This window comes from Pipistrellus kuhlii, unplaced genomic scaffold (assembly GCF_014108245.1).
Source record: "Pipistrellus kuhlii isolate mPipKuh1 unplaced genomic scaffold, mPipKuh1.p scaffold_m20_p_11, whole genome shotgun sequence".
Classification (NCBI taxonomy): domain Eukaryota; kingdom Metazoa; phylum Chordata; class Mammalia; order Chiroptera; family Vespertilionidae; genus Pipistrellus; species Pipistrellus kuhlii.
In genome coordinates, this window is record NW_023425416.1 from 22,645,280 (window position 1) to 22,668,843 (window position 23,564).

The 23,564-nt window shown below is 48.0% G+C and overlaps 1 protein-coding gene across 4 annotated transcripts in view; it reads right to left on the bottom strand.

Moving 5' to 3' along the window:
* Positions 1–23,564, bottom strand: part of FGD5 (FYVE, RhoGEF and PH domain containing 5) — a 112,761-nt gene that overhangs the window by 81,865 nt on the left and 7,332 nt on the right. For all 4 annotated transcript variants that reach the window (XM_036431204.2, XM_045579211.1, XM_036431203.2 and 1 more), the window contains exon 2: positions 19,443–22,137. In XM_036431204.2, the coding sequence (XP_036287097.1) occupies positions 19,443–22,137 (2,695 nt within the window). The remainder of the gene's footprint in view (positions 1–19,442; positions 22,138–23,564) is intronic.

Consider the following 23,564-nt stretch of genomic DNA (forward strand, 5'->3'; position numbering starts at 1 on the left):
CTGGTCCCCTCAAGCAAACGGGTAAGGTCAGCCCTGCCTGGTGCCTAGTGATGGCACTGATCAATGGGAGACTGATCACTCCCTGCTTGTGTCCCTTCTAGATAAGCGAGAAAGGACAATTGTCAGTTATACCCATGCCCTTTGGTGTCAGACGTTTCCTATATGTTTCCTGGAATCTTATCCTACAAAAATCTGTCTTCTCCTTAACGAAGCCTATTCATCTTCTTCCTCCGTCCAGTAATCCTTTCTGTGTCTCAGAATCTTGAATTATTCACACGGACCCATAGCTGCTCACCAGCCCTCCATAATTTGATGCCGCATTTAGCCCAGCGGGGCCGGCAGCAGAGTTCTGCAAATGCGTGCACGCCGGCCTCGCCCCCACGTGGAGGCCACCATTCATCCTGCACTTTACCATCGTAACCCCCACTGCCTCCACCTTTATGAACCCTCTTCACAATCACTCCTCACTGCCCCCTGATGGTGCCGCTGTGCCCGACTTAGAGGGACTAACCGGGCAGGCCCAGGGGGTTAGTGCAGAGCACTCGGCAGCAGGGAACCCCATTCCCTTGCAATCTCTCCCACAGAAACACACCCAAACACGGGAAAAGCTTTAATTATAAATATGTTCACCTAAACGTTTTTGTTTTTTTTGTTTTTTTACAATGTAGCAGGATGTTACAGGCACTGAATTTACAGTGAAAGGGAATGAGTACATTCATTTGGGGCACAATTTCTCCAGTGGACGATGTGTGCAGCCATTTGGTACTGTCCCACGGTCATTTTTACTAATTTAGTATGTTATTTAATAATATTGTATAGGCAACCATTCTATGCAATGAAATAAAATAAGCAAGATAAAAGGTCTTATGTGTAACATGTCCACATCCACATTAAATAGACCCTAGATACACTCACATCAGACAAGAACAAAACACACCCCAATCCTAATAGTGATTATATTAGCAAGGTAGGATTGTCTTTTTTTAAAAAAACCCTTCAGATATATTCTAAAATGTGTTCAAATATGTTTATAAAATTACCAATGGTGACATTTTTTTCGGAGAAACATAAGACTGGAAACAACCTATATATCTATCAATAGGTGACTAGATATTGGAATTCGTTGCAGTCATTAAAAAGAATGGAGACAGATCTATATACTGTGATAGGGAACAATGTCTGAAGTGACAAAGGCAAAGTCTGGGAAAATGAATTTAATAGATTTCTATCGATGTTCAGAAAAAGAAAAGAGCTGGGGAGAGCTATGTATATGTAAGTATCGGTGCATACTTGCATGCACATAAAATATCTAGGAGGGAGCTGGAGGACAGGAACTCAGGGGTGCAGGATTTGATTTTTCCCTGCAGATCTGAATTTTTAGAATGCATGTTGCCTTTTATGAAAACATTTTAAAAAGAGTTTCTGAACCAAAATGCACTGGCCATATTTCTCTCCCACTGGACTATCTCAACAGCATGACTTTCTCCTCTGTGGCCAGAATTCTGTGCTAATGCCACACAAGGCAAGATCTAGCACCTCTGGTCAGATTATGGGGAGTGGCGGTCATTCCAAAGGAGGAAGAGGAGATGCCCGGACACCAAGCTTCCTAGGACCCTCCACCCACACGCTAGGGCGTGCACAGCAGGGCTCAGACCACAAACAGCTACCGTTTGCAACAAGCTCCAAGTCTACAAAGTACTTTTCACATACTATTCCAACTGGATCTTCCCAACAAGTCTATGACGTATACAGTAATCGCCCCATTTTACAGCACAGGAGACTGAGGCTCAATGGGATGAAATGACTTCCCCTTCATTACACACGGCTGGAAAGTGGCAAATCTAATGTGAAAATCTGTGCATTTCCCGCTTTCTGGTGTTGAGGTGAAAGGGCAGGGTAGGTGCCAAAGCACGTGCTTTTCTTTTCCTGGAGCTAGCAGATCCTTTTCATAGCCAATTCGGTCTTAAGTCCCACCTAAATCCTCTTTGCTACATTTCAAATGCATTCCCTACTGCTTCTAATCAACTGACACAAGGATGTGCAAACGTATGCTAGAGACAAGATAGCCACTGTGTGCAGAAGCGAGGAGGGAGCTGAGGGGCTAATACTATGTATTTCCCCCCCATAGTTTTGGGAGAGAGATGTCATCTGACTCTGCTTTCCATTTCTCTGTCATTAGCTCAAAAGTCCCATATCTCTTCATCTAAATTGTCTAATAGGGTAGGTGGTAGGTTAGGCTCTGGGTATCATCCATCCTGGGCATAATCCTTATTTGAACTGGAATGTCTAAAACTGGTCTCTTCGTGTATTTTGGGAACAGGTAACTTACTTCTTTGGTTCCCCAGGTTCACAGAGGAAGAGGAATTATGCCCAGGATGGATGATACCCAGAGCCTTACCCACATCCTACCCTATTAGACAATTTAGATTAGGGGTGTCGAACTCAATCAGAGAAGGGGCCAAAATCTAAAATCCAGCCTAAATCGCGGGCCGAATGGTTTACTGAACAGTCATAAACTGTCATTGTGATGGAAACGCAGCGGAGTGCAGTGATGACAGCGCGGTGCGGGCCACATTGCAAGGCCTGGCGGGACGGATTTGGCCCGCGGGCCTTGTGTTTGACACATGTGATTAGATGAAGAGATAGGGGACTTCTGAGCTGACGACAGTCAGATGAGACTTGCTGAGTTGATGCCTTCATGGGATAAGATCTTTGGAAACCTTGGGATGAATTGAATTTTGTGTTTGGGATGGACCTGAATCTTTTGAGGGTCAGAGGGCAGACTATCATAGGCAGGAAATAGGACCTCAAAATGTCCACATCCTAACTAATCCTGGGATCTATGGCCATTTTGTATTACCTACAAAATGGCTAGAGAGATTTTGTAGGTGTATTTAAGATTACAAACTTTATAATAGGGAGATTATCCCGGATTATCTGGCTGGGCCAATCTAGTCACACAGGTCCTTGAAACAAAACTGTCTCTGACTAGAGTCAGAGATTCAGAGTGAGAAAGACTCAACCCCTGTGGCAGAAGGCCACGTGGACAGGACAAGAAAGAAGACAGGCAGCCTCTAGGAACAAAACCCAGTCCCTGTCCAAAAGCCAGCGAAATAACAGGGACCTAATTCCTCTATGGAACTGAAGGCGGCCAACAACCAGAATGCGCTTGGAAGTGGATTCCCCCCAGCGGCCTTCAGATAAAAGCCCAGGCCAGCTGACACCTTCGTTTTGGCCTTGTGAGACCCCCAAAAAACCAATATATGTATGGTTGAGTGCTATGGCACCACAGAAAACTAATGTGTCACATTGAAAAGTATGTCAGCCCATACAAATCACTTCCCTGAACCCTTTGTTCTGCCCAGAAAGCAGAACAGGGCAAAAAGGTTTACGGCAAGAGGCAGAGTGACCAAGAGCCCAGATATTCTGGGCCAGTTTGCTCTCAGAGGGAGATAAAGCCAGTCCAAAACCAAGCTGGGGGACACCATGAACACCTTTATGAAGATAATAATCACTTTAAATATGGTGAATCCCTTAGTGCCCAGCCTGTGGGAGGAGGAGAGTCCATGCAGGGCTGGACATCATTTATACAAAACACAAAACCTAACTGCTTTTCAGACCAGGGAGACCAGGGGTGGGGGCTGAGGGGTGGTGGAGGGGGTGGATCAGGGCAGATACCAACTCAGGGCTCTGAAAAGCCACACTCTAGAGAAGGCCCTTGGACCAAAGCCACCTACGCACATTTCCCTAGTTATTAGCTCTAATTGGCCTATTCAAAGGAAACTAATTTATGCCTGTCACCAAGGCATCCTTGATTAGCAGCAACTTGAGAATGAAGGCCTGTGAGTTGAGTAGTCACCGCCCCAGGGATTAATTGGGAGGTAGACCGGACTCCAGCCTCAAAAGACATTGTTATATCCTCACCTTCCCCTTCTCCAACAGTGGGGGAGGGGAGTTTTGCATAATCCCAGATCATTTCAGTGGAGCCTGAAAAGGGCAGGGGACTGTCTTTTGAAGGCTACAAGGGCAGGAACCCCCCCCCCCCCCCCCCCCAGGAATCTCAGGGCCCCTCTGCTGTCGGGCACTCTCAGCCTCTGAGTCTACCCTCTGCACGTTAGAACCTGAAGCCAGTGGCTTTAAACTCTCACCTTTGGTCATGCCCTACCACATGCAAGTCTGGCCACTGCGCACTTGTCCTCAGTCTTCGTACACTCAGGACGTTTCTGACTGTGTGTCTTTGCACGTGCTGTCCCTTCCTTTTGCAATGCCCTTCCCACACTTCTTCACCATGCAAACGCTTACTCGCCCTGCGAGTCCAGTTCAAATGTCCAATGTGAACCCTGCAAACTCTCCAGGGAAGCCACCTCTCCAGGGAAGCCAGAATGTTGTCCATTATCCTATCAGACTTTTAACAGCAGTCAGTCAGCTCTTTATGGATCTGCCTCCCCCACAAAAACCTTAAGTCTGAGCCTCATTTGTGAGCCCCAGCTCCCAATCCTGCAGGGGCTGGCACAGAGCAGATGCCCAGTGAATTGCTCTAAAGTGGTTTGAGTATTTCTTTCTAGGCCTGAGGCTCACGGAAGTTTTCCAAGGTCAGACGTATATGTGGTAAAACTCCCAGACTGTCAGGAGCTTGAGAAAGCCTGTTGCATGATTCCCCCTATAGTATGGCTGAGGAAACAGAGTCACGCAGGTAGGTGAGACGAAGATAAATGAAATGCAGGGTAAAGGAGAAAAGGGAGGATTTGGGTGTGGATGAGCCCTGGGTGCGGAGAGGGAGTGAAGCTGTGAGGGTGTGAGTCCACCTTCCCAGTGGGAAGGAAGGGTTTTGGCCCGGCACACCCTGTCACATAGGCCAGCTCGGGCTCACCTACCGCCTACAGGGCACAGCCGGCAGAAGAAAGTGCCTGGATTCTGGAGTCAGATAGACCTGCACACAAACCATAGCATCTTCCCATGTTACCTAGGTGACCTCAGGTAAGTCATGTCTCTGCTCTGAGCCTCAGTTTCCTCATCTGTGAAATGGGAACAATAACTACCTTTCTCACAGGATCTTTGTGCGCACTGTGTTCCGTGAGCCTGGAATGTTCTTCCTGAACCTCCCCCTCTATCGAGTTAATTCCTCATTATATTTCAGGACCAAGTCTCATTCAGAGGTCTTGTCCAGTCACAAATAGGTCAAGGCACCTATCAGAAGCTCTTAAGAGTTAGCCTGCACTTCTTTGGAGCACTCTGCACAGTTGAATTTAAATAATTGTGCAATCAGGCATTTTGTGTCCGTCTCTCCCCAGGCCGACTGTCAACCTGCCTTGTTTCTCTTGTCCCAATACCCAAGGTAACACTAAGGTTTGGGAAGAATTTAGGGAAATCCTAACCTGGTGGGATGTGCCCCTGTGACATAACACAGTTACCCCCAGAATACATCCATTTAACTTAACTAACTTTTATTGAGCACCATCTGGGTACCACGCTGTATGCCAAGTGCTGGGAACACAGAGATGAGCTGTTGGTGGCGATGCCCTGGAGGGGCACACAGTGCAATAAGGGAGAGAGAAGATGACATAAACAGCACAGCAGACAGATTCTACACGGAAGTGCAAAGGAGAAAGTGACCCATCCGAGGTAGGGGAGGGGGGTCAGCAAGCATGGCATCATCTGCTGGGGATTGAGGAACACAAAGAGAGCTTTCTGTTACAAAATACTTTCCTAAGCATTTCATACAGTGTCTGAAATTCCCCCATCGGAATGCCATGTCCCTCCTTTGTCCGCACTGTCCTCTCCAGCATTACCTCACACATTTAAGAGGAAGGCAGCTTATCTAGTGGGAGGAGGAATTGAGGAACTAAAGCCCGTCTCTGTGCCTCAGTTTTCTCTTCTGTAAAATGAAGGCGTTCAGACAGGTTCAGTGGTATCTTGAACCACGCTCCCCGACCCTGGGGTATAAGAGAGGGTCAAAGAAAGACCGAAGTTGGAGCAAAAGTCTCTTCACTACAAGTGTTGCTGGCCAGCCTTGGATGGAAACTTGGGGCCTGAGCAGCCTCCTAAACTCTTATCCCCACTAGGCCACTGACTCACTCTGCCGCTCTGAACCCAGCCTTGACCTCTGGCCTCAGGCCAGCAAGGAAACTTGGGTTTGGACCAGGGACCTCCCTAGAAACCAGATGTAGCATCTACAAGGAGCTTCCCCAGAGGGAAGCGTGAGCCCAGAACAATCCCTAGCTGCATGACATCACCCTCCTTTCTTGTTATCACCCAGCGCAGCTCCAGGTGTGGCCCAGGACCTGCCGCACCCTGTCCTGGGTCGGTCCCAGGGACCCGTTTTTGTCCACCTCAATTCCAGTGGAACACGTGGCATGGTTGCTTCACAGCAGACACTTCTGCGTTTTAAGTCCTCGGCGCTGCCACTTGCCAGCTATGTGACCTTGGACAATACTCTTTGAGCCTTCTGTTCCTTCTCTGCTCTTCATTACTCCTATCCTGGTGTTACCCTTCCTTCCTACATTGCCTCAGATCCTTTCCTCACAGTAGGTATAATCATTAAAGTAATCAAATTACATTCACTGAGAACCTAGTACATGCCAGGCCCTGTACCAAGCACTTGGCACGGGTTACTCTTAACCATGAGATACCTGTCATATCGATGTCCCCACGTAACAGTCAAGGAGACTGGGAAACCTTCCAGGAAAAATGGCTTACCCAAGGCCCCACCCCAAAAAATAACTCTGCCTGGCTACCGGCAGTACCCGCTTAGGTCTTCACTTAAATTGTGCTTTTCATCCATGTCTTACAGTGACTGCTGGAGCTCACAGGCATGGAAGGCATTGGAAAGTGTAAAGTACAGTGCACATGTACATAGCTGCGGCATCAAGGTTTCTCTGGGTTCTCTAGCCCCCCTTTCTGGCCCACAGAAGGAATCCCCAGGACAGCCTCCGGCAGAGGTCCACCCAGCTGCTTTGCACATCTCCACTGTGAGGGCAACTCACTGCCTCCTAAGGGGCGGGCAGCTCTTGCCAGGAGCATGCACTGCTCAGTGAGGTAGGGGCCTGCTTTCTTGTGCCCATTCTGGGTCCCATTTGCCTTCACTGCCACATGATGTCCTAAAGTAGGGGTGTCGAACTCAATCAGAGAAGGGGCCAAAATCTAAAATCCAGCCTAAATCGCGGGCCGAATGGTTTACTGATCAGTCATAAACTGTCTTTGTGATGGAAACGCAGCGGAGTGCAGTGATGACAGCGCGGTGCGGGCCACATTGCAAGGCCTGGCGGGACGGATTTGGCCCGCGGGCCTTGTGTTTGACACGTGTGTCCTAAAGCCTCAGTTTTCTTACCTGTAAACGGGGCTGATTATCAAAGAGATAAACAGATAAAAGCAGTGGCGGGTACACATGTATGTAAAATATTGGCAGATAGTGGAACCTGCTGCATGTTGCTTCCTTTCCCCCTTCAACAAAACAAAAGGCTTATTTCTGAAAGATGGGTAGGAACTACCATTTCTCCACCTCCCCTACTGTGTCTGGCACAGGGTGCTATCCACTGATTACATTATTGGTGGAAAAGGCTTATAAATATATATATATATATTCAATGTATAGCACTTATTAAAAGAAACATGCCCAGGTTACCTGAGGTGAGGTGCGGTTCTCAAACCGCATTCCTCAGAAACTCTGGGCTCCTGTGGGTGAGGATTCACAAATGTCTTCCTGGAATTTCATGGATACAGACACTGCTACAGCGTTAACAAGAACAGTTCGAGTACACTGGGCATTCACAATGCACTCATCTCTGGCTATGTATCCTTTGCAACTGCCAACTCCTTCAAACCTCACAACACCCTCTTGAAGTAGGTAGTGCCACCTGCCTTGTTTTTTACACAGGAGGCAGCGAAAGCACAGAGTCATTAAGCAGTTTGTCCAAGGACAAACAGCTAATCACTGGCAGAGCCGGGATTTGAACCCAGCCTTCAGCTCTAGGAAACATGCTCTCCTCCCCCATAGCAGACCACGTGGCACAATCATCTCCCCTCATTAGGCTGTAAGAACAACACTACAATCCATACCTGCCAATTTCCAAGATGTGTATTTATCATGGCAATCTCAGTAGTGGACTTCCATGGAAGTATTAAAAGTCTGAATTTATGAAAGAGAACTATAATAACTTGCCTTCTATGTTGGGATTCTTAGTAAGATTTCATTTCAAAAAGGAACCTTGCTGCAACAGTATGAAAAGCACAGGGACTATACGTGAGGGTCCCTCCAAGGAGCACCAAACAGCCCAGCTTCCCATCAATTCTCCGTGGCGTGACTCCGGGAGGAGGACTCTGCCCTCTCCTGAGGCGGGCCGGAGCCCAGAGCTATGCCACCCCTCCACACACTGCCTTTTCAGCAGGTGAGCCTTTTGGCACTGCGGAGGATTTGGCTACGAGGCTACGAGTGGGTCCTGGGCATGATAAACATTTTCACTGCACAGGAGGCACCTTCTGGAACAGGTCTATGAGCTGATACTGAGTCTTCTTTTTTCTCTCTCTTTTTTTTTTTTAATATGTTTTATTGATTTTCCACAGAGAGGAAGGGAGAGAGATAGAGAGCTAGAAACGTCGATGAGAGAGAAACATCGACCAGCTGCCTCCTGCACACCCCATGCCAGGGGTGTGCCCGCAACCAATGTACATGCCCTTGACCAGAATCGAACCTGGGACCTTTCAGTCCACAGACCGACGCTCTATCCACTGAGCCAAACCGGTTTTGGTTGATACTGAGTCTTCTTATAGTCTTCTGGGGTCTCTCCAGCCAGGAGGCCTGGATACATTTCACGGGCTGCTTCCTTAGGACTCACGATGTTCAGCCAAAAGGACCCAGAGAGCTCAGATTTCCTGGCCTGTGCGAGTCACAGCGACCTCATGATAGATACTAGCATCTTTTCCACTCACCAGGTGGGCAGCTCAGCTTCTGTTCTTAACTGCTGACCGTGATGGAGAGCTCACTACCGCACAGGACATCGCTTGGTATAGGAAAGTCTCATCGTAACAGAATATAGCAGAACTTAAGGTCTCTGAGAAGATTCTGTAAGGCAGGATTTTTTTTTTCCTGTGTCTTATTTTCTTAATTATAATCATGCAAGCAAATCTACAGTTTCAAGTTCTTGGGTCATGCCTTGACCTGGACAAATTTCCCTTGGGCCCTATCCAGGACTCCAAACCAACCCCACGCATGTAGGGAAGGGGTCTGTTTCCATAGAGACCAGCCGCATCATCCTGAAAAACAAGCTCAACCCTGAGACATTCGTCTTGCAGGGAAACAGCCCAGACACATGTGCCTCCAAGATGGAACCACTGCCATTCTCAGCTGCAAGCTCAGAACTCCCTGACACATGGCTCAGCGGCTGCTTTCATCTCTCGGAGGCTGAACAGTCTTGGGGCATTCTCAGACAGTCAGATGAAACACATTAAATCATCGCTCAGAAATTATTATGAGCTTTTTATCCTGTTGACCTAGAGTATTATAAGCACAGATGATAAATTCCCCAAGGTCCCTTCCTGAGCCCAGCCAGGCGATCTAAGGAGGCCTTGACCTTCTGTATAATATCAAACCATTGATTGCTGCTGCAATTATGTGTGCTGTTCTCTCTATATATAATTTTTACATCATCCCCTGGCCATGCATGCCTATGCAAGTGGCAGTCATAAGCTGTTCATTCTGATTGCCTGTCATAAGGCAATTTCATTGCTGAAGATTCATACCCCATTGTGTGTCCTCACCTTTGACATCTGAAGGTCAATTCCCAGTGGGAAGTTCTCAAAAAAGGTAAACCAGAATGAGGGAAGAATCCATTCCTAGAAATACTTTCCTTCTGCTCCCAGCTCCATCACTTACTGACGTACAAGCCATGTCACCACTCTGAACCTTGGTTTCCTCTTCTATCAAAATAGTAAGCCTGAATAGCTACTTCCAAAGGGAAATTCGGCAAATTAAATAAAACCATGCAGATAAAGTGAGGAAGGACCTCACAGCAGAGCTGAGAGCACAGGTGCTGAAAGCTGCCTGGGTTAAAATTCTGGATTTGCTGACCAGTTGTGTAACCTTGGGCCCTTTACTTAACTTCTTTGTACCTTAGTTTCCTTATCTGCCAAGTGTAGATTGTTTTTTAAAAGTACTTATGTTATAGGGTTGTTTTTCAGATTAACTGAATGAATATATATACAGGGTCTAAGACAGTGCCTGGCGTATAGTAAACACTCAAGAAAGCCTCATGTGCTGTGATACACAGCAACATGTGTTCTCCCAGAAGCAAAGTTCAAGACTGATGGTATGCCTGGCCACCATGGCTGAGCATTGACCATGGTTCAATTCCCGGTCAGGACATATGCCTGGGTTGTGGGCTTGATCCTCAGTGTGGGCATGCAGAGGCAGCTGATCAATGATTCTCTCTCATCATTAATGTTTCTATCTCTCTTTCCCACTTACTTCCTCTCTGAAATATATATATTAAACTGATGGTATTTAATACCTGACAAAGCCCTTGTTCATGCACTATCTGATTCCTCATGATAGCTCAGTGATAAACGGACCACTGTACCAGTTGAACAGGTGAGGAAACTGAAGTTCAGATCAGATGATAAGGTAAGGGCAGAGCTGGACTCGAGTTCTTCATCTTTTCCTGCTGTGCCATGCTGACTCTCCGGTCCTGTCTCTGCCTAAAAGCCATCAGCCATCCTGAGAACTCTACACTGGGGAGCTCCACACTAGCCAGACATTGTGCAGTATCCGGGCTGGGAGGCATCACACTACAGAGGCTGAGGAAACTAGATCCTGTTACCATACCTCCATCCATTAATGTTTAGACACCTTACTGTGGCAGCTTCTTTTCCTCCATTCCACCCTGCGCAGCTGACAATAACTGTGCTGGAGACCTAGCTGATTTATGTCACCCCCCTTGCTTGAAAACCTTCAATAGCTCCCTTGGTTCACAGATCAAATTAGTTCCCATACGCAGTACAAGTCCAAATGCAGCACATTCCTCCTCAAGAAACTCCCCAACCTTATCACCTCCCATCCCTTCTCTGGTGTGGCTGGGCTAGTCTCCTCCCAGTTTCCTGGAACACCACCATCTTCTGTAAACAGCAGTCAGATGGGGAACTCAGAACCACTAATTCCAAGACATTTCAGGGCAGCCACAGGTGGAAGAGACCTGAGACCCAAAACTCACATAGCCAAGGGGCAGGGCAGGGACCTCTTTACACTCTCAGAACCATTGTGAGTGGTAAATACTCTTTGCTACATTTTCAAAGTACTTGCTGACCTGGCCCTAAATGCACAAGTTCTGTGAAATGGTCTGAAGAGTTCAGAAAATTCAAACATTTTTGGATCCTAACACTTCTCTCCAATGGCATCTCATGAAAGTAAAATCCACATCTTTTACATAGGCTCTTGCCTACCCCATCCACCACCCCTCTCCCACTGTGTGCTGTACTCACCCATTCATACTGGCCTCTTCACAAACCCTATCAGGGCCTTCTGTCTCGGGGCATTTGTCCCTGCTGTTGCCACTGCCTGGAATGCCCTCCCTCCTGATGAGGTGTGATCATCACTCAGGTTCTACTCAAATGTCATCTCCTCAGAGAAGCCTTCCCTGACCACCCCTATCTAAAGGGTCCCTTCTAGCAAAGCCGGTTTGGCTCAGTGGATAGATCATCGGCCTGCGGACTGAAAGGTCCCGGGTTCGATTCCGGTCAAGGGCATGTACCTTGGTTGCGGGCACATCCCCAGTTGCGGGGGTGTGCAAGAGGCAGCTGATCGATGTCTCTCTATCATTGATGTTTCTAACTCTCTATCCCTCTCTGTAAAAAAATCAATAAAATATATATATTTAAAAATAAAGATAAAATAAAAAAGTGTCCCTTCTACCAGTCACTTCTACCACATTGCTTTTTTCCCTTTTTTCATGAAAGAATCATCTCATATCTAAAGGACGATTTCATCATTTGTAATTATCTCATTTACTTATTCAATGTGTGTACTGTCTGACTCTCTCCAGAATGTCAGCTGGGCCAGAGCAGGGATTTTGTCAGCTTGCTACACAAAGCTCACGGAGCAGTGCCTAGCACCTAGTAGGCACTTGACACAGATTTACTGGAGGAATGCATGAAATGCGGACATAACTTTTCTCTTTGGCTGCACCCAGTGCATGATTTTGCTCATCCCCAATCAATAGGCAGGGAACAGGGAGGCCCAACTACATCCAGCACCATCCAAACTGGGCTGGAACAAAGACCTCCCTCCTCCTCTGGGGCTCAGCTGGTCCGGGAGACCTGCTGCTGACATTTCACCAGAGAACTCATGCAACGAGACTGTCTTCTATTAGTGAGAATTATTTCCACACCTCCCACAGGGGGAAACCATGATTTTATGAAGGTAAAACCACATTGTGATTAACACTTAATCAGGATTCGGTCTGTATTATAGCTCTGCAAGGGAAAAAAAAATAGTTGGGGGCCTTAGTATCACTCTAGTAAATGTTACAATGAGTGTGTTCCTGACACGGTTTTCTTATTAGGGTCCTTCCCTGTAAGTTTTATTGCATTTAATTAAAAATTATTGCTAAAAGAAACAGCTGCAGATGGTCTTATTTTAAGTCAGAAAATTAAAAACTGAACATTCTCATCAGTCAATTTCAACAAGAAGCCCAGCCGCATGCATTAGGAATGTGACGGTTTTGAGATTGTAATAATTTTTATGGCATTTCCAGGTCCTTTCAATGAAACTTAATGAAAGCTCTGCATGAGTTCATTTGTCAAAAGCATAGCAATCATAGGGAGGCTCCCAGTTTACAGGCAGATACAAAGATACCAATGAAAACCATGGCTGGGGATTTCCCGAAAATCTAGCCACACAGCTCTCGCACCAATGGTCAGCAGGAAGCTTAGAAGCAACTCTGCCATGTCTCCCCCACCCGCCCAAAGAACTTCATGCAGAGGCTATAAATCACCTTTGTTTTACAATGACATGAACGTTTGTTGGTGCAGTACAAAATAGTTTTATTTTGTAAAAAACGAAAGTCAGGTTTCACTCTCTCAAGGAATCTCTTCCGCAAAATATTTATTGTATGCTGAAGATTCTGAGGGTTAGGGAGGAGGGAAGAAGGCACCTTTTGCCAGATTTTGTGATGGACTTCAGAATTTTAATGGCGGTCACCATCCTTGATCTGGTTTGCCCAACTTTATGACTCGGCTTGTATCCTTTAACTTCTTTTTTTAAGGGCGGATTATCATTAATTTTTTTTTTCCGCGATGCAATGAACCTTTTATTAACATTTTGAACAGATTCAGTGAGAACTGAACTGGTAATTTCTAAACTTCAATTGGGGCAAAGGGCTAGCATGCAGAGTAGTGCCATCATTGGGCACTATGAATACAAAACTGAAGAATTAACAGCCACCCCTCAGACAGAGGATCAGGTGCAGGGTGGACTCACAGGTTGAAAACCACTAGCAGGGTCGCCTAAGACCATCGGAAAACACAGATGCTTCCGTTACGATTCATTAACAGTAGCAAAATTACAGTTATGAAGTAGCAACGAAAATAATTTTATGGTTGGGGGTCACCACAACATGAGGAACTGTATTCAAGGGTCGCGGCAATAGAAAGGTTGAGAACCGCTGTGAAAGAGTGCAGCCATCCTCCAGCTGCTTGCCTGCAAAGATGAGCCTCTGCTGGCCAGGAGGGTTGCCTTCCTTATCCTGGATGTTGGCCTTCACACTCTCAATGGTATCACTGGGCCCAGCCTCCAGAGTCTGCCGGTCATGGTCTTCACACAAAGATTTGCATTTTGACCTGTTAGCGACTGCAAAAATACCGCAAATCCAATCCCATCGCGTCTCCTCAACGACGACACAGCCCCCTACAATGCCGGGCGCTTCTCGGGACTGGATTCTTATTACTTCCTGCTTTGTCTCTTATGGAAAACCAACTCAAATATTTTATTTATCTGGGACCAGACAGACTCTAACAGGTAAATAAAAGAATGAGAGGAGAAAAGCAAAGGCAGACATAAGCTAGCCCTGGAGTTGACAATGCAGAACTGGGCTGCTGTGGGCATTCTGGAGACACAACTCCACTCCTCCCCTTCCCACTGCTGCAGCCCTGCGTGGTCTTCATATTCTCTGGAGGCGATCGTGGCAGCAGCCCCTTGATTAACCTTCCTGCTTCTCATCTCTCCATCCCCTCTGCTCTCCACTTTGTCTACCAAGTGTCTGTGATAATGCACCATCCTGTTGCAGCAGCCCCTGCTGAAAACCTGCTTGGATTCCCCACGGCCCAGGGGTATGGTACTAAGTCTCCAAGCCAATAGATGAGGCCCTTCTCAGCTGGGTCCCAACCTGCCTTCCCAACTTCATCTCACAGATGTTCACACGGAGCTCTCTCTGCACACTTCGAGGTTCTTCCTTATCTCCAAACTCATGCGCAGGCGTGTGCTCTTCCTGGACTGTGTGTCTCCATCGTGGACTCTTGTTCTTCTGGCAATACCCACCTCAGGTGTCTCTCAGATAGGCTCCTCCAGGACTGTTCGGAGGGACCTCTAACAAAGCCTTTATCACACCAGGTTCTACCAGTAATGACCTCTATCAGTCTCTCTCCCCAGCCCGACTGAAAGGCCTTGAGGGCAGGGACCTTCATCCCTAGTACCTGGAACAGCAGCTGACAATTAGTAGATGGCTGCTGAACAAATGTTAGAGGAGGGACTGAATTAGCTGATGCAAGATTTGGTGGTAAGAACTGGAAATTAGAAAAAGATGGTGTCTGAGTTTAGTCCTTAAGTCTTTCAACCCAATGTCCTTCATATATTCTCCACGTCTTCAGATGTTCTGAACCGTTTTTTTCAGACTAAAGATATCAAGGTACCTTCTGAAGCAAGATAAAATAATTTTCATGACAGCTTTACCTGCTGAAGACTACAGCCCGAAGTTTCTCTGTATATTCTCACACCTTTCCCCTCTCCTACTTTAGATGTCAAAATCCTACTTTTCCTTTAGTGTTTATTCAAATGCCACCCTGTCGTTGAAGCCATCCCACCCTCCTCTGGACTCCTAAGCATTCTACTCACATTTCAGGGACTCTCTTTACCCTGCCCAGTGATGGTGTGACCATCTCCTCCCATACTTCACTAGGCACAGTATGGCAATATGTCAATGGTATATCCCAGGGGTTGAGCATATGAGCATTCACTGTAAAAACAACTTTCCTATAAGTCTGAATGTTTTCATTATGACAAGTTAGAGAAAAGTGACATCAGAGATCTGTGCTGATACATAGTGCTGTGATTAACATAGTGCAAAAAATCACTTCCCCCCCCAAAAAAAACAACAAAAAAATCCACACAGTTTTGAGGCTTTAAATGAGATACTTAGAACAAATCAGTTGCTGTAGTGTTTTGCAGCAATGGGTGTTTTATATACAAAGTGCCTAGCACTGTGTTGCCAAAGATAGGTACATAATAAATTATATTTCTATCCAGAACCCTTGTGAAGCTCAAAATGACTTATTCCCATCTACATTAATAAAAGAGAAATATGTAAATTGACCATCACTTTACAATGCCCACCAGCCAATCAGGAGTGAGTATGCAAATTAACCCGAAGGGAAAAAAAGGTGGTGGTGGCCCTGTCCCCCAGCCGCTCTGGGCCTCTGGGCAGCATGCATGCAGGTGCAGAGTGGCTGAGTCGGGTGGGATGCCTGCTATGAGGGGAAGGGTGGAGGGTGGTGAGCTACAGGAGCAGCGCTCTGGCTGGAGCAAAGACTGAAGGCAGTGGCCAAAGCAAAGGCCTGGGTCCTTGGTGCTGGAGAAAAACCAGTGCCAGCAGCCAGGGAAGGCAAGCCTGTTGCATGAATCTTCATGCAACAGGCCTCTAGTAGAATCATTAACCCCTGGCCATCAGCATATATTTATTAAGCTTGTAGTGCATAACCAACATACTGAGGTGCCATGGATATTCAGAAGTCAAGCCTAGGTTCTCCCAACCAAGACTACTGACTGAAGACATAAAACAACCTATTTGAAAAGTAGGATTATTAGACTGTATCTCTAGACCTTTTTCCCCCCCAAGAGGGTCAATTCAGGGAAAAAGAATACAATTTTTAAAGGATGACAAAACTTTGCAATGTGTGTATATACAATTTTGTTTTATAAGATAGAAAGTTGTTAATAAGGATATTATTATAGCTCCTAAAATGTTATTATCTGTGTATACACGTCTCAGAGGAAGTAACTGCACAGAAGAAACTTTATCACCATCCATTAGCGCTTTGATGAGCTGCTGCTCTGATGTAGCGGTCCCTAAGGGCTCTCTGAATTCAATTATATACTCTACCCTTTCTTGAAGAAAAGTGCTTTTAGTGGAAAAAGAACTTGGATTTAAATAACACTGAATCACACCACTTTTCAGTCCTTATGAATCCTCTGGATTATGCCAAGCAGAAAGTCTCTGTGTGGTGCCAGGATGTCTTTAACACCTCTCCCTGTTTAACAAAGGGACCAAGCCTCCAGCTCACAGCCGTGGCAAGTAACAACCTCAAGCGAGATTTTACCTGTCATTTTATTTTCCTTTGTATCTTATTTGTACAACCGCCTTCTATTTATGGCAACTGATACTGTTTTTCCACATCCTAACAGGACATGAAATTCCCTTTCTAAACATTTTTTTCCCCCAAAATAAAAAAGATGGACTGCTTGAAAGACAAAAAAGTAAGCGAGACTATAGGCAGTATAACAGAACTATAAAGGTGGTACAGGAAAGGTGAATGGTTGAGAAATACAAATCTATGCCAATCTTACCATTTCACAGATGAGCAAACTGTGGTCTAGCCCTTTCCAAGATCCCACAGGAAGTCAGTGACTGACTGGGCTTTGAACTCATGTCTCCTGGTGCACTGTCCTATGCTCTTTCAGGACGTTAACATTTATTTGGCTTCTATCTCCGGTCCTCACACTCAAGCAAGCTATGGGGCAGGACAAGCCGGAGGAGGAACTGCCTCTCGCCCCTGTTCCAACCTGAAGCACCCCTGTCTGAAATCAGCAGCCCCCCCTCCACTCAATTCTCAAAGCTCTCATTCAGGCAAAGCAGCAGTGGGGCCCCCACCCCCTTGGCAGTCCCTTTGTGCCTCTCAACTTGATGTGTCTGAAACCTCCCTTGCCCAGACCTGTCCCAGCCCAAAGCAGGGATTTTTCTCCCCCTCTGCTTCCATCTGTTTCATGAAGCAAAACGGAAGAAAGCTTTGCTCACTGATGGATGTCTAAGAAGATGTGGTTCCTGCAATGGGAGATTTATCCCAGCCAGCCTGGCCTTTGGTGAAATGGTATCAGAGTGGGGGACAGTGCTTTGGAAATTCAGAGCCTGACCGTTAGGATACTCAACCAAAGCCCCAGGCTGTAGCATCAAATGTGAGACACGCAGGGGAAGCACTTAGCACAGTGATCACACAGTAAACAATCAAGATAAGGTAATATTAACGTTTTCTGGGGTATTTTATTCCCTTATTGTCATGTTACTTTGGGTGATGACATCTTCTTGCTTGTTTGTTTAGACAAATTACAGATCAAGACATCAGGGCCTTTGCATATGGCCAATGTCTGTGCAGAGCACAACCCCAGAGGGCACCACCATATACCGACTAAAGGGTGCATGTGACCCAAGGTTGCACAGTGTGCTGCGTGCACAGTCAGCCTTGGCATCCTGCAGCATAATTCACTGCAAATTCCTGACGGAATCAGGAAATCTTAGTCCTAGCACAGATTTCTCCACTTAATGGCTGAGAAACCCTTGGCAAGTCCCTTTCCTTCTCTGTGCCTCTGTTTTCACCTCCGTAACAGGACCAAATGCTGCCTGAAGGTCCCCTACCGACATACAATTCTGTGATTCTACAGCAGATTTCAATTTCTGAAGAGCTGTCACACAAAAGAGGAAACGGGCTCACCTGCCTGGCTCGGAAGGGAAGAGCCAGCATGAGTGAGGTAGGGATATTAGAAGGAGACAGTTTTTGCCTCAGTCAGAAAGAAAAACGTAATCAGAGTAACCTGGCAACAGAAAAGGCAGCTCTGGAAGGTAGTGAGCTCCCTGTAGCTTGTGGAATTTTAAGTAGAAACTGGGTTAAGAGACAAACCTGTTAGAAGTGGGAGGCTTGACCGTACACCCTTCGAGATGCTTTCCAGCACAGAGATTTTATGATTTCAAAACTTGGTTCTATTTCTATTAATGCTAAGAGGCACTCAGCTGAGGTTGGGTGTCATCAAACCCTGCTGATAATCATCAATGAAATGATCTTGGCAGCTCAGTGCCTCTTGCCCTCTAAGAGTTCCCACACATCCACATGTCCAAACTGAATTTGGTCCCGCCAGCGGTGCTGGGATTCACCTCTGTCCCAGCAAACAAACCTTTTCATACTAGAAAGAACTAATTAATAACAGTCTTGCCCAGGCCTGGGGTAGGGAGAAGATAGAGCCAGCATGGGGAACCATGTGAAAAACACTCAAGAGAATAAACCATAGAAACACGTCTAGCATCTATACTCTAGCAACAGCGAATGCTAATTGCAAGTCATTCTTATCTATTCATTACTGCAAGTCCCCTAGGAAATCCTAGCAGCAACAGCTGGGTGGGACTGGGCTAAGTTATTGCACACAAGAGGAAAGGATCAGGATTTCTTTAAAATCACAACCATTTTGGCTTTTCATTAATTCAGATCAGGTAGCCCCAAAAGAATCTAACTGGTTGAGAGTGAGTTGCATCGCCCTTAGGTTGTATCCATTATGGACAAGGAACAGCGAGATTTGGCAATTATTTACCTGGGATGATCAAGAAGGGCATTCAGTCAGTCTTGGGGCGGGGTCAGGAAAACCCCCATTTCAGTGTTTCACTCTCACTTCCAAGGTGAACAAGTCCAAAATAAAAATTTTTTTTAAAAAATCCGCTTGGATATACCTCTTAAAGGCTTCTATTCAGAAATTTAGCTCAGGGCACCCTTGGCTTTTTAAACAATTTAAATAACCTTTTCTAGTTCCCTTCAATAGAGTGTACATTTACACAATAAAAAGGTATCAATCTCAGTTTAGGGTATTTTCCTGATGGTGAAAGGTATTTAGTCTGGCAAGATTCCAGCACCTTCTCTTCGGTGACTTTCCCAGAGAGAGGAGCAGCAAAGCCATCTACCTCGACCAGAAATCTCCCACAAGTATTGCAACTACGCATGCTCACATCTGTACTGAACTTAGCCTTGTAGTTCACACTTCCACAACGGATGACCCTTATCTGATCTTCTCAGACACTCTGCCGGGAGGCGGCATGAGTCCCATTTCACAGATGACGTGAACTGAGATCTCAGGGAGGTAAACACCACGCATCCGGAGCCACTGGGACAGTTGCTCCTGCTGACCAGCATAGGAAAGGGGCTCACGGTACCTCTCTGCCTCCTGCTCCGCGCTCTGCTGCCTGCTCTCGAAGGCGTTGAAGCTGCTCATGTCCACGTAGCCGTCGTTTTCGTTCGCCGTCGACAGGGCTCGGCTCTGGTCCTCAAACAGCTTTGTGAACGTCCCCGCCCTCGCAGGCCTCCGGGGCGGGATCTGGATGTTCTCGTAGTCCGAGTTCACGGCCGGGATGTTCTCGTAGTCGGAAGTGTCGGCGTTGGGAAACGAGATGGACCGGGGCTTGGTCAGGGGCAGGGGCAGGAAGGGGGGCCGGGAGCGGTCTTCGAAGGACTCCACGCGGGACACGGTCCTGCTGAAGGGGATGCCCTTCCTCTTGCCGTCCCGGTAGAAGATGAGGGAGGAGGGCGACTCGGACGCCCTGAGCTTGCCGGTCCGGGTCTTGAGCTGAGGGGAGTTGCTGAGGCTCCTGCGGTCCATCTCCAGGAGCCGGGACGGCCCGTGGTAGCTGGACTCCGAGGACGACCTGGAGGAGGACACGTTGACCTCCACGTGGTGCGCTTTGTTCTCGGTCTTCTTCTTAAACGTCAGCGCCAGGAACCGCTTGAAGGACGACTTCTTCTTCTTGCCGTGCTTGTCGGGGGGCTCGCTCTCGATCAGGAGGGAGGGGGAGCTCTTGGTGATGGGCTTCTTGGTGATGCAGGCCAGGTCGAACGGCGGCGGGATGTCCACCACGGAAGACGGCGTTGACGTGCCGCTGGACGGAAGGCGGTTCCTCTGGGAGAAGCTCCCCGAGGAGCCGATCACGCAGGGCAGGGAGAGGTTGTCCTCTTTCCTCTTGATTCGAAGGTCGTCTAAGCCGGATGCCTCCGGCTCCCGGTACACGGAGACCGGGATCTCTCGGCCTTCCACGGAGAACGAACGAGGGTACAGAGTGAAGGCTCTGGGCTTCGCTGGCAAGGCCCTGCTGGCTTCCAGCGGCGGCTTCCCCTCCAGCGACAGGACCATCTTTCTTGCCTCCTCGGTGGCACCTCCGACGCCAGTGGCCGACGGCGAGACAGCTTCCGGTCCGGCTTCTTCGGGGACGGTTTCTGGGACGTAGCCGGGCACTTTCCCGGAGTGGGGCCTGGCCCTTGCGAGGATGTTCTTTCTGTCTGTGGGGACCAGGCCGCCCTCCGCGTCGGAGTTCTCTTCTTCTTTGGAGCCGTAACCCCCGAGGCCATCGGAGGCGGCCTGTGTCTCGGGCTGTTCTCCCTCTCCGGGGTCGGTTCCGCACGCCACGTCCTCTCCCAGCTCGTAGGGGCTGGCGAGTGCGTCGTCGGTGGTGTCCTCGTCCACCGGCAAGACCAGTACGTCGGGGGCGGAGAGGCCCTCCCCAGGGCCGTCCTGCAGGGAGCCGTGCTGGCCACACAAAGTTCCGGCCACGGTGTCCTGGCCTGCACATTCCCCTGACTTGGATTCCTGCTCTGACTCGGAGCCTTTTGCTGACTCGGGAAAAGAGGAGTAGCTCTCACTACAGAAGGAGGTGCTCTCTGTAGGGAAGAACTCGTAGGGACTTCCCGAGAGTGAAGCCACAAAGTCGCCCATGCAGTCGTTCTCGAAAGGAATGATCTGGCAGCTCTCCTCCGCGGACTCGTCCTGCACGGGGTCCTCGCTCTCCGGAACGTCTCCCCTCGCCTCTTGGGTGACGGCTGCCACTTCCTCGCGGTCAGTTTTCCCACCTTGGTCAGGGGGCTCATCCTGGTCATCCCGGCTGCCCCCGCGTGTGGCATCTTCACGCTCCTCCTCGGAGACGTCAGGGTTGTCGGTGACGATCTCTGCCTCCTGGGTGCCCGAGGCCAATCCCTCGTCCTCCAGGGCCTCCTCACTGGTATCTTCAGCACCCTCCTCAGTGGGCCTGTCAGGTTCCCCATACTCCTCTGCCAGCCCTGGCTCTGTCTCGGCGCAGCCTTCCTCACCCTCCTCCTCTGCCTCCCTGGGTGTCCCAGGAGACCCAGGCTCCCTGCCAGGCGATTCCGGGTCCTCTAAATCAACCTGAGTTAGAATGATATCGCTCGAAAAGACTGCCTCTCCATCCCAAGGGCCCCGATCCTCCAGGTTGTACATGCTGTGTTCCTCCACCAGCTTCTCTTCCTCCTCACTTGAGAGCTTCCGCTCCTCCTCCTCCCCTGGGTCCTGGGCACTGTCCTCAGCCCCCACCTTCTCAGGAACGGGGGCTACGCCGTCATCAGCCTCTCCAGCCACTTCTTCAGCAGCTCCTGCCCCCTCCTCCTCCTCCTCCTCCTCCTCCTCCTCCTCCTCCTCGCCTTCCTCCTGGGGTTCCTCTTCCCCGGTGGCATCCGGAGGCACCATGACTGCGTTCTCCACAGAGTCCCCATCCCTGGGTTCGTCCTCGCTGGGTGGAGCCCTGGGGACGACGATGTAATCTTCATCAGCCTCGGCCTCGGAGCACTCCAGGTTGGACTGCGGCTCTTCGTAGAGTCCCCTGTCTACACAGAGCAGCTTCCCGTTGCTGCATTTGTTCAAGCTGTTGATCATGTACACGCTGGCCCTCCACTCATTGGGGGTGTCCAGCCTTGGCTTAGGGGCGATGGGGGGTTTCGGCCCCCTCGACATGGAGTTGGGACTGTGAAGACTGTCCGGCCTGGATGACGAAGGGAATTTGGGTGCAGTCACTGGTGTGAGGGGACCGGCATTCTTTGGCTTGGGAGCAACTGGTGGTTTTGGTGAATCTAAAGGATGAAAATAGAGAAAAGAAGGAGACAAAAAGTACAATTACCTTTATGTCCACTCCCACTTATTATTTTTTAAAAGAACACTGAAGATGGTTTCCCAACGGCCCATGTGAACCCAATCTACTGTGTTTTGCCTTAGGTTTATTCCTCTATATTATCTTTAAAATCCCTTGACCTTCCACTAAAAATTCATTCTGAAAACAAGGCGACTAGACCTTTCTTCTATATACACTCCAGCTAACAAAACCCATCTGAATGGCATCTTGTACTCCTCAAGTAAAGGTGTGCAGATCACTGAGCTCATTCATTCAACAACTATTTATTAAACACTTTTTTTGGTGCCAGGTACCCAGGAGACAATATTGAACTTGACAGTCACCATCCCTGCTGCCCTGATGGAGCTTCCATTGATTCTACAAATAATTCATTGGATACCTGTATCTCTTCCCATAGCACTATAGATAGTAGGGTCTTCTAGGGTCAAGAAAAGAAGGGCACTGCCCAGCCGGTGTGGCTCAGTGGTTGAGCATCGACCTATGAACCAGAAGGTCACAGTTCAATTCCTGGTCAGGGCATATGCCAGGGTTGTGGGTTTGATCCCCAGTTGGGGCATGCAGGAGGCAGCCGATCAATGATTCTATCTCCTCATTGATGTTTCTATCTCTCTCTCCCTCTTCCTTACTCTGTGAATCAATAAAAAAAAAATTTTTTTTTAAAAAAGAATAAGAGGAGCCGAAACCGGTTTGGCTCAATGGATAGAGCTTCGACTTAGGGACTGAAGGGTCCCAGGTTCGATTCCAGTCAAGGGCATGTACCTTGGTTGCAGGCATATCCCCAGTAGGGGGTGTGCAAGAGGCAGCTGATCGATGACTCTCTCTCATCGATGTTTCAAACTCTCTATCTCTCTCCCTTCCTCTCTGTACAAAATCAATAAAATATATATTTTTTATAAAATAAAAGAATAAGAGAACACCTCTGCTGACTACTCAGAGTTGAGTCTGAGAGAGAAGACTAACAGAACAATTGAAGGACAGAGCTGTACACTCTTGGAATATTATAACTGAATAGCCACTATCTCATTCCCTCAAGAATGACACATCAAAGGCTTGTGACAGTGATATATGATTCTCTTGAGGGTCACCTCTGAATTCTACATGGTGTAGACATGGTGTCCAGCTAGGTGGCCTGCATCCAAACTTTACAGCATCCAATTTTCATAGGAGAAATGATATGGCATTTGACAACATGGATGTTTGCAAAGGGCCTCTTCCCTTGTGCATGGCGAGGATCTATTAACCACGGCAGAATAAAAGATGTGGTACAAACTGTACACGCAGCAGGAGTTTGAGAACCAAGAGTTACTATGGTTAGGGAAGGCCTCTTGGAGAATGAGACATTTCAGCTAAATTTTGTAGGCTGGAAGG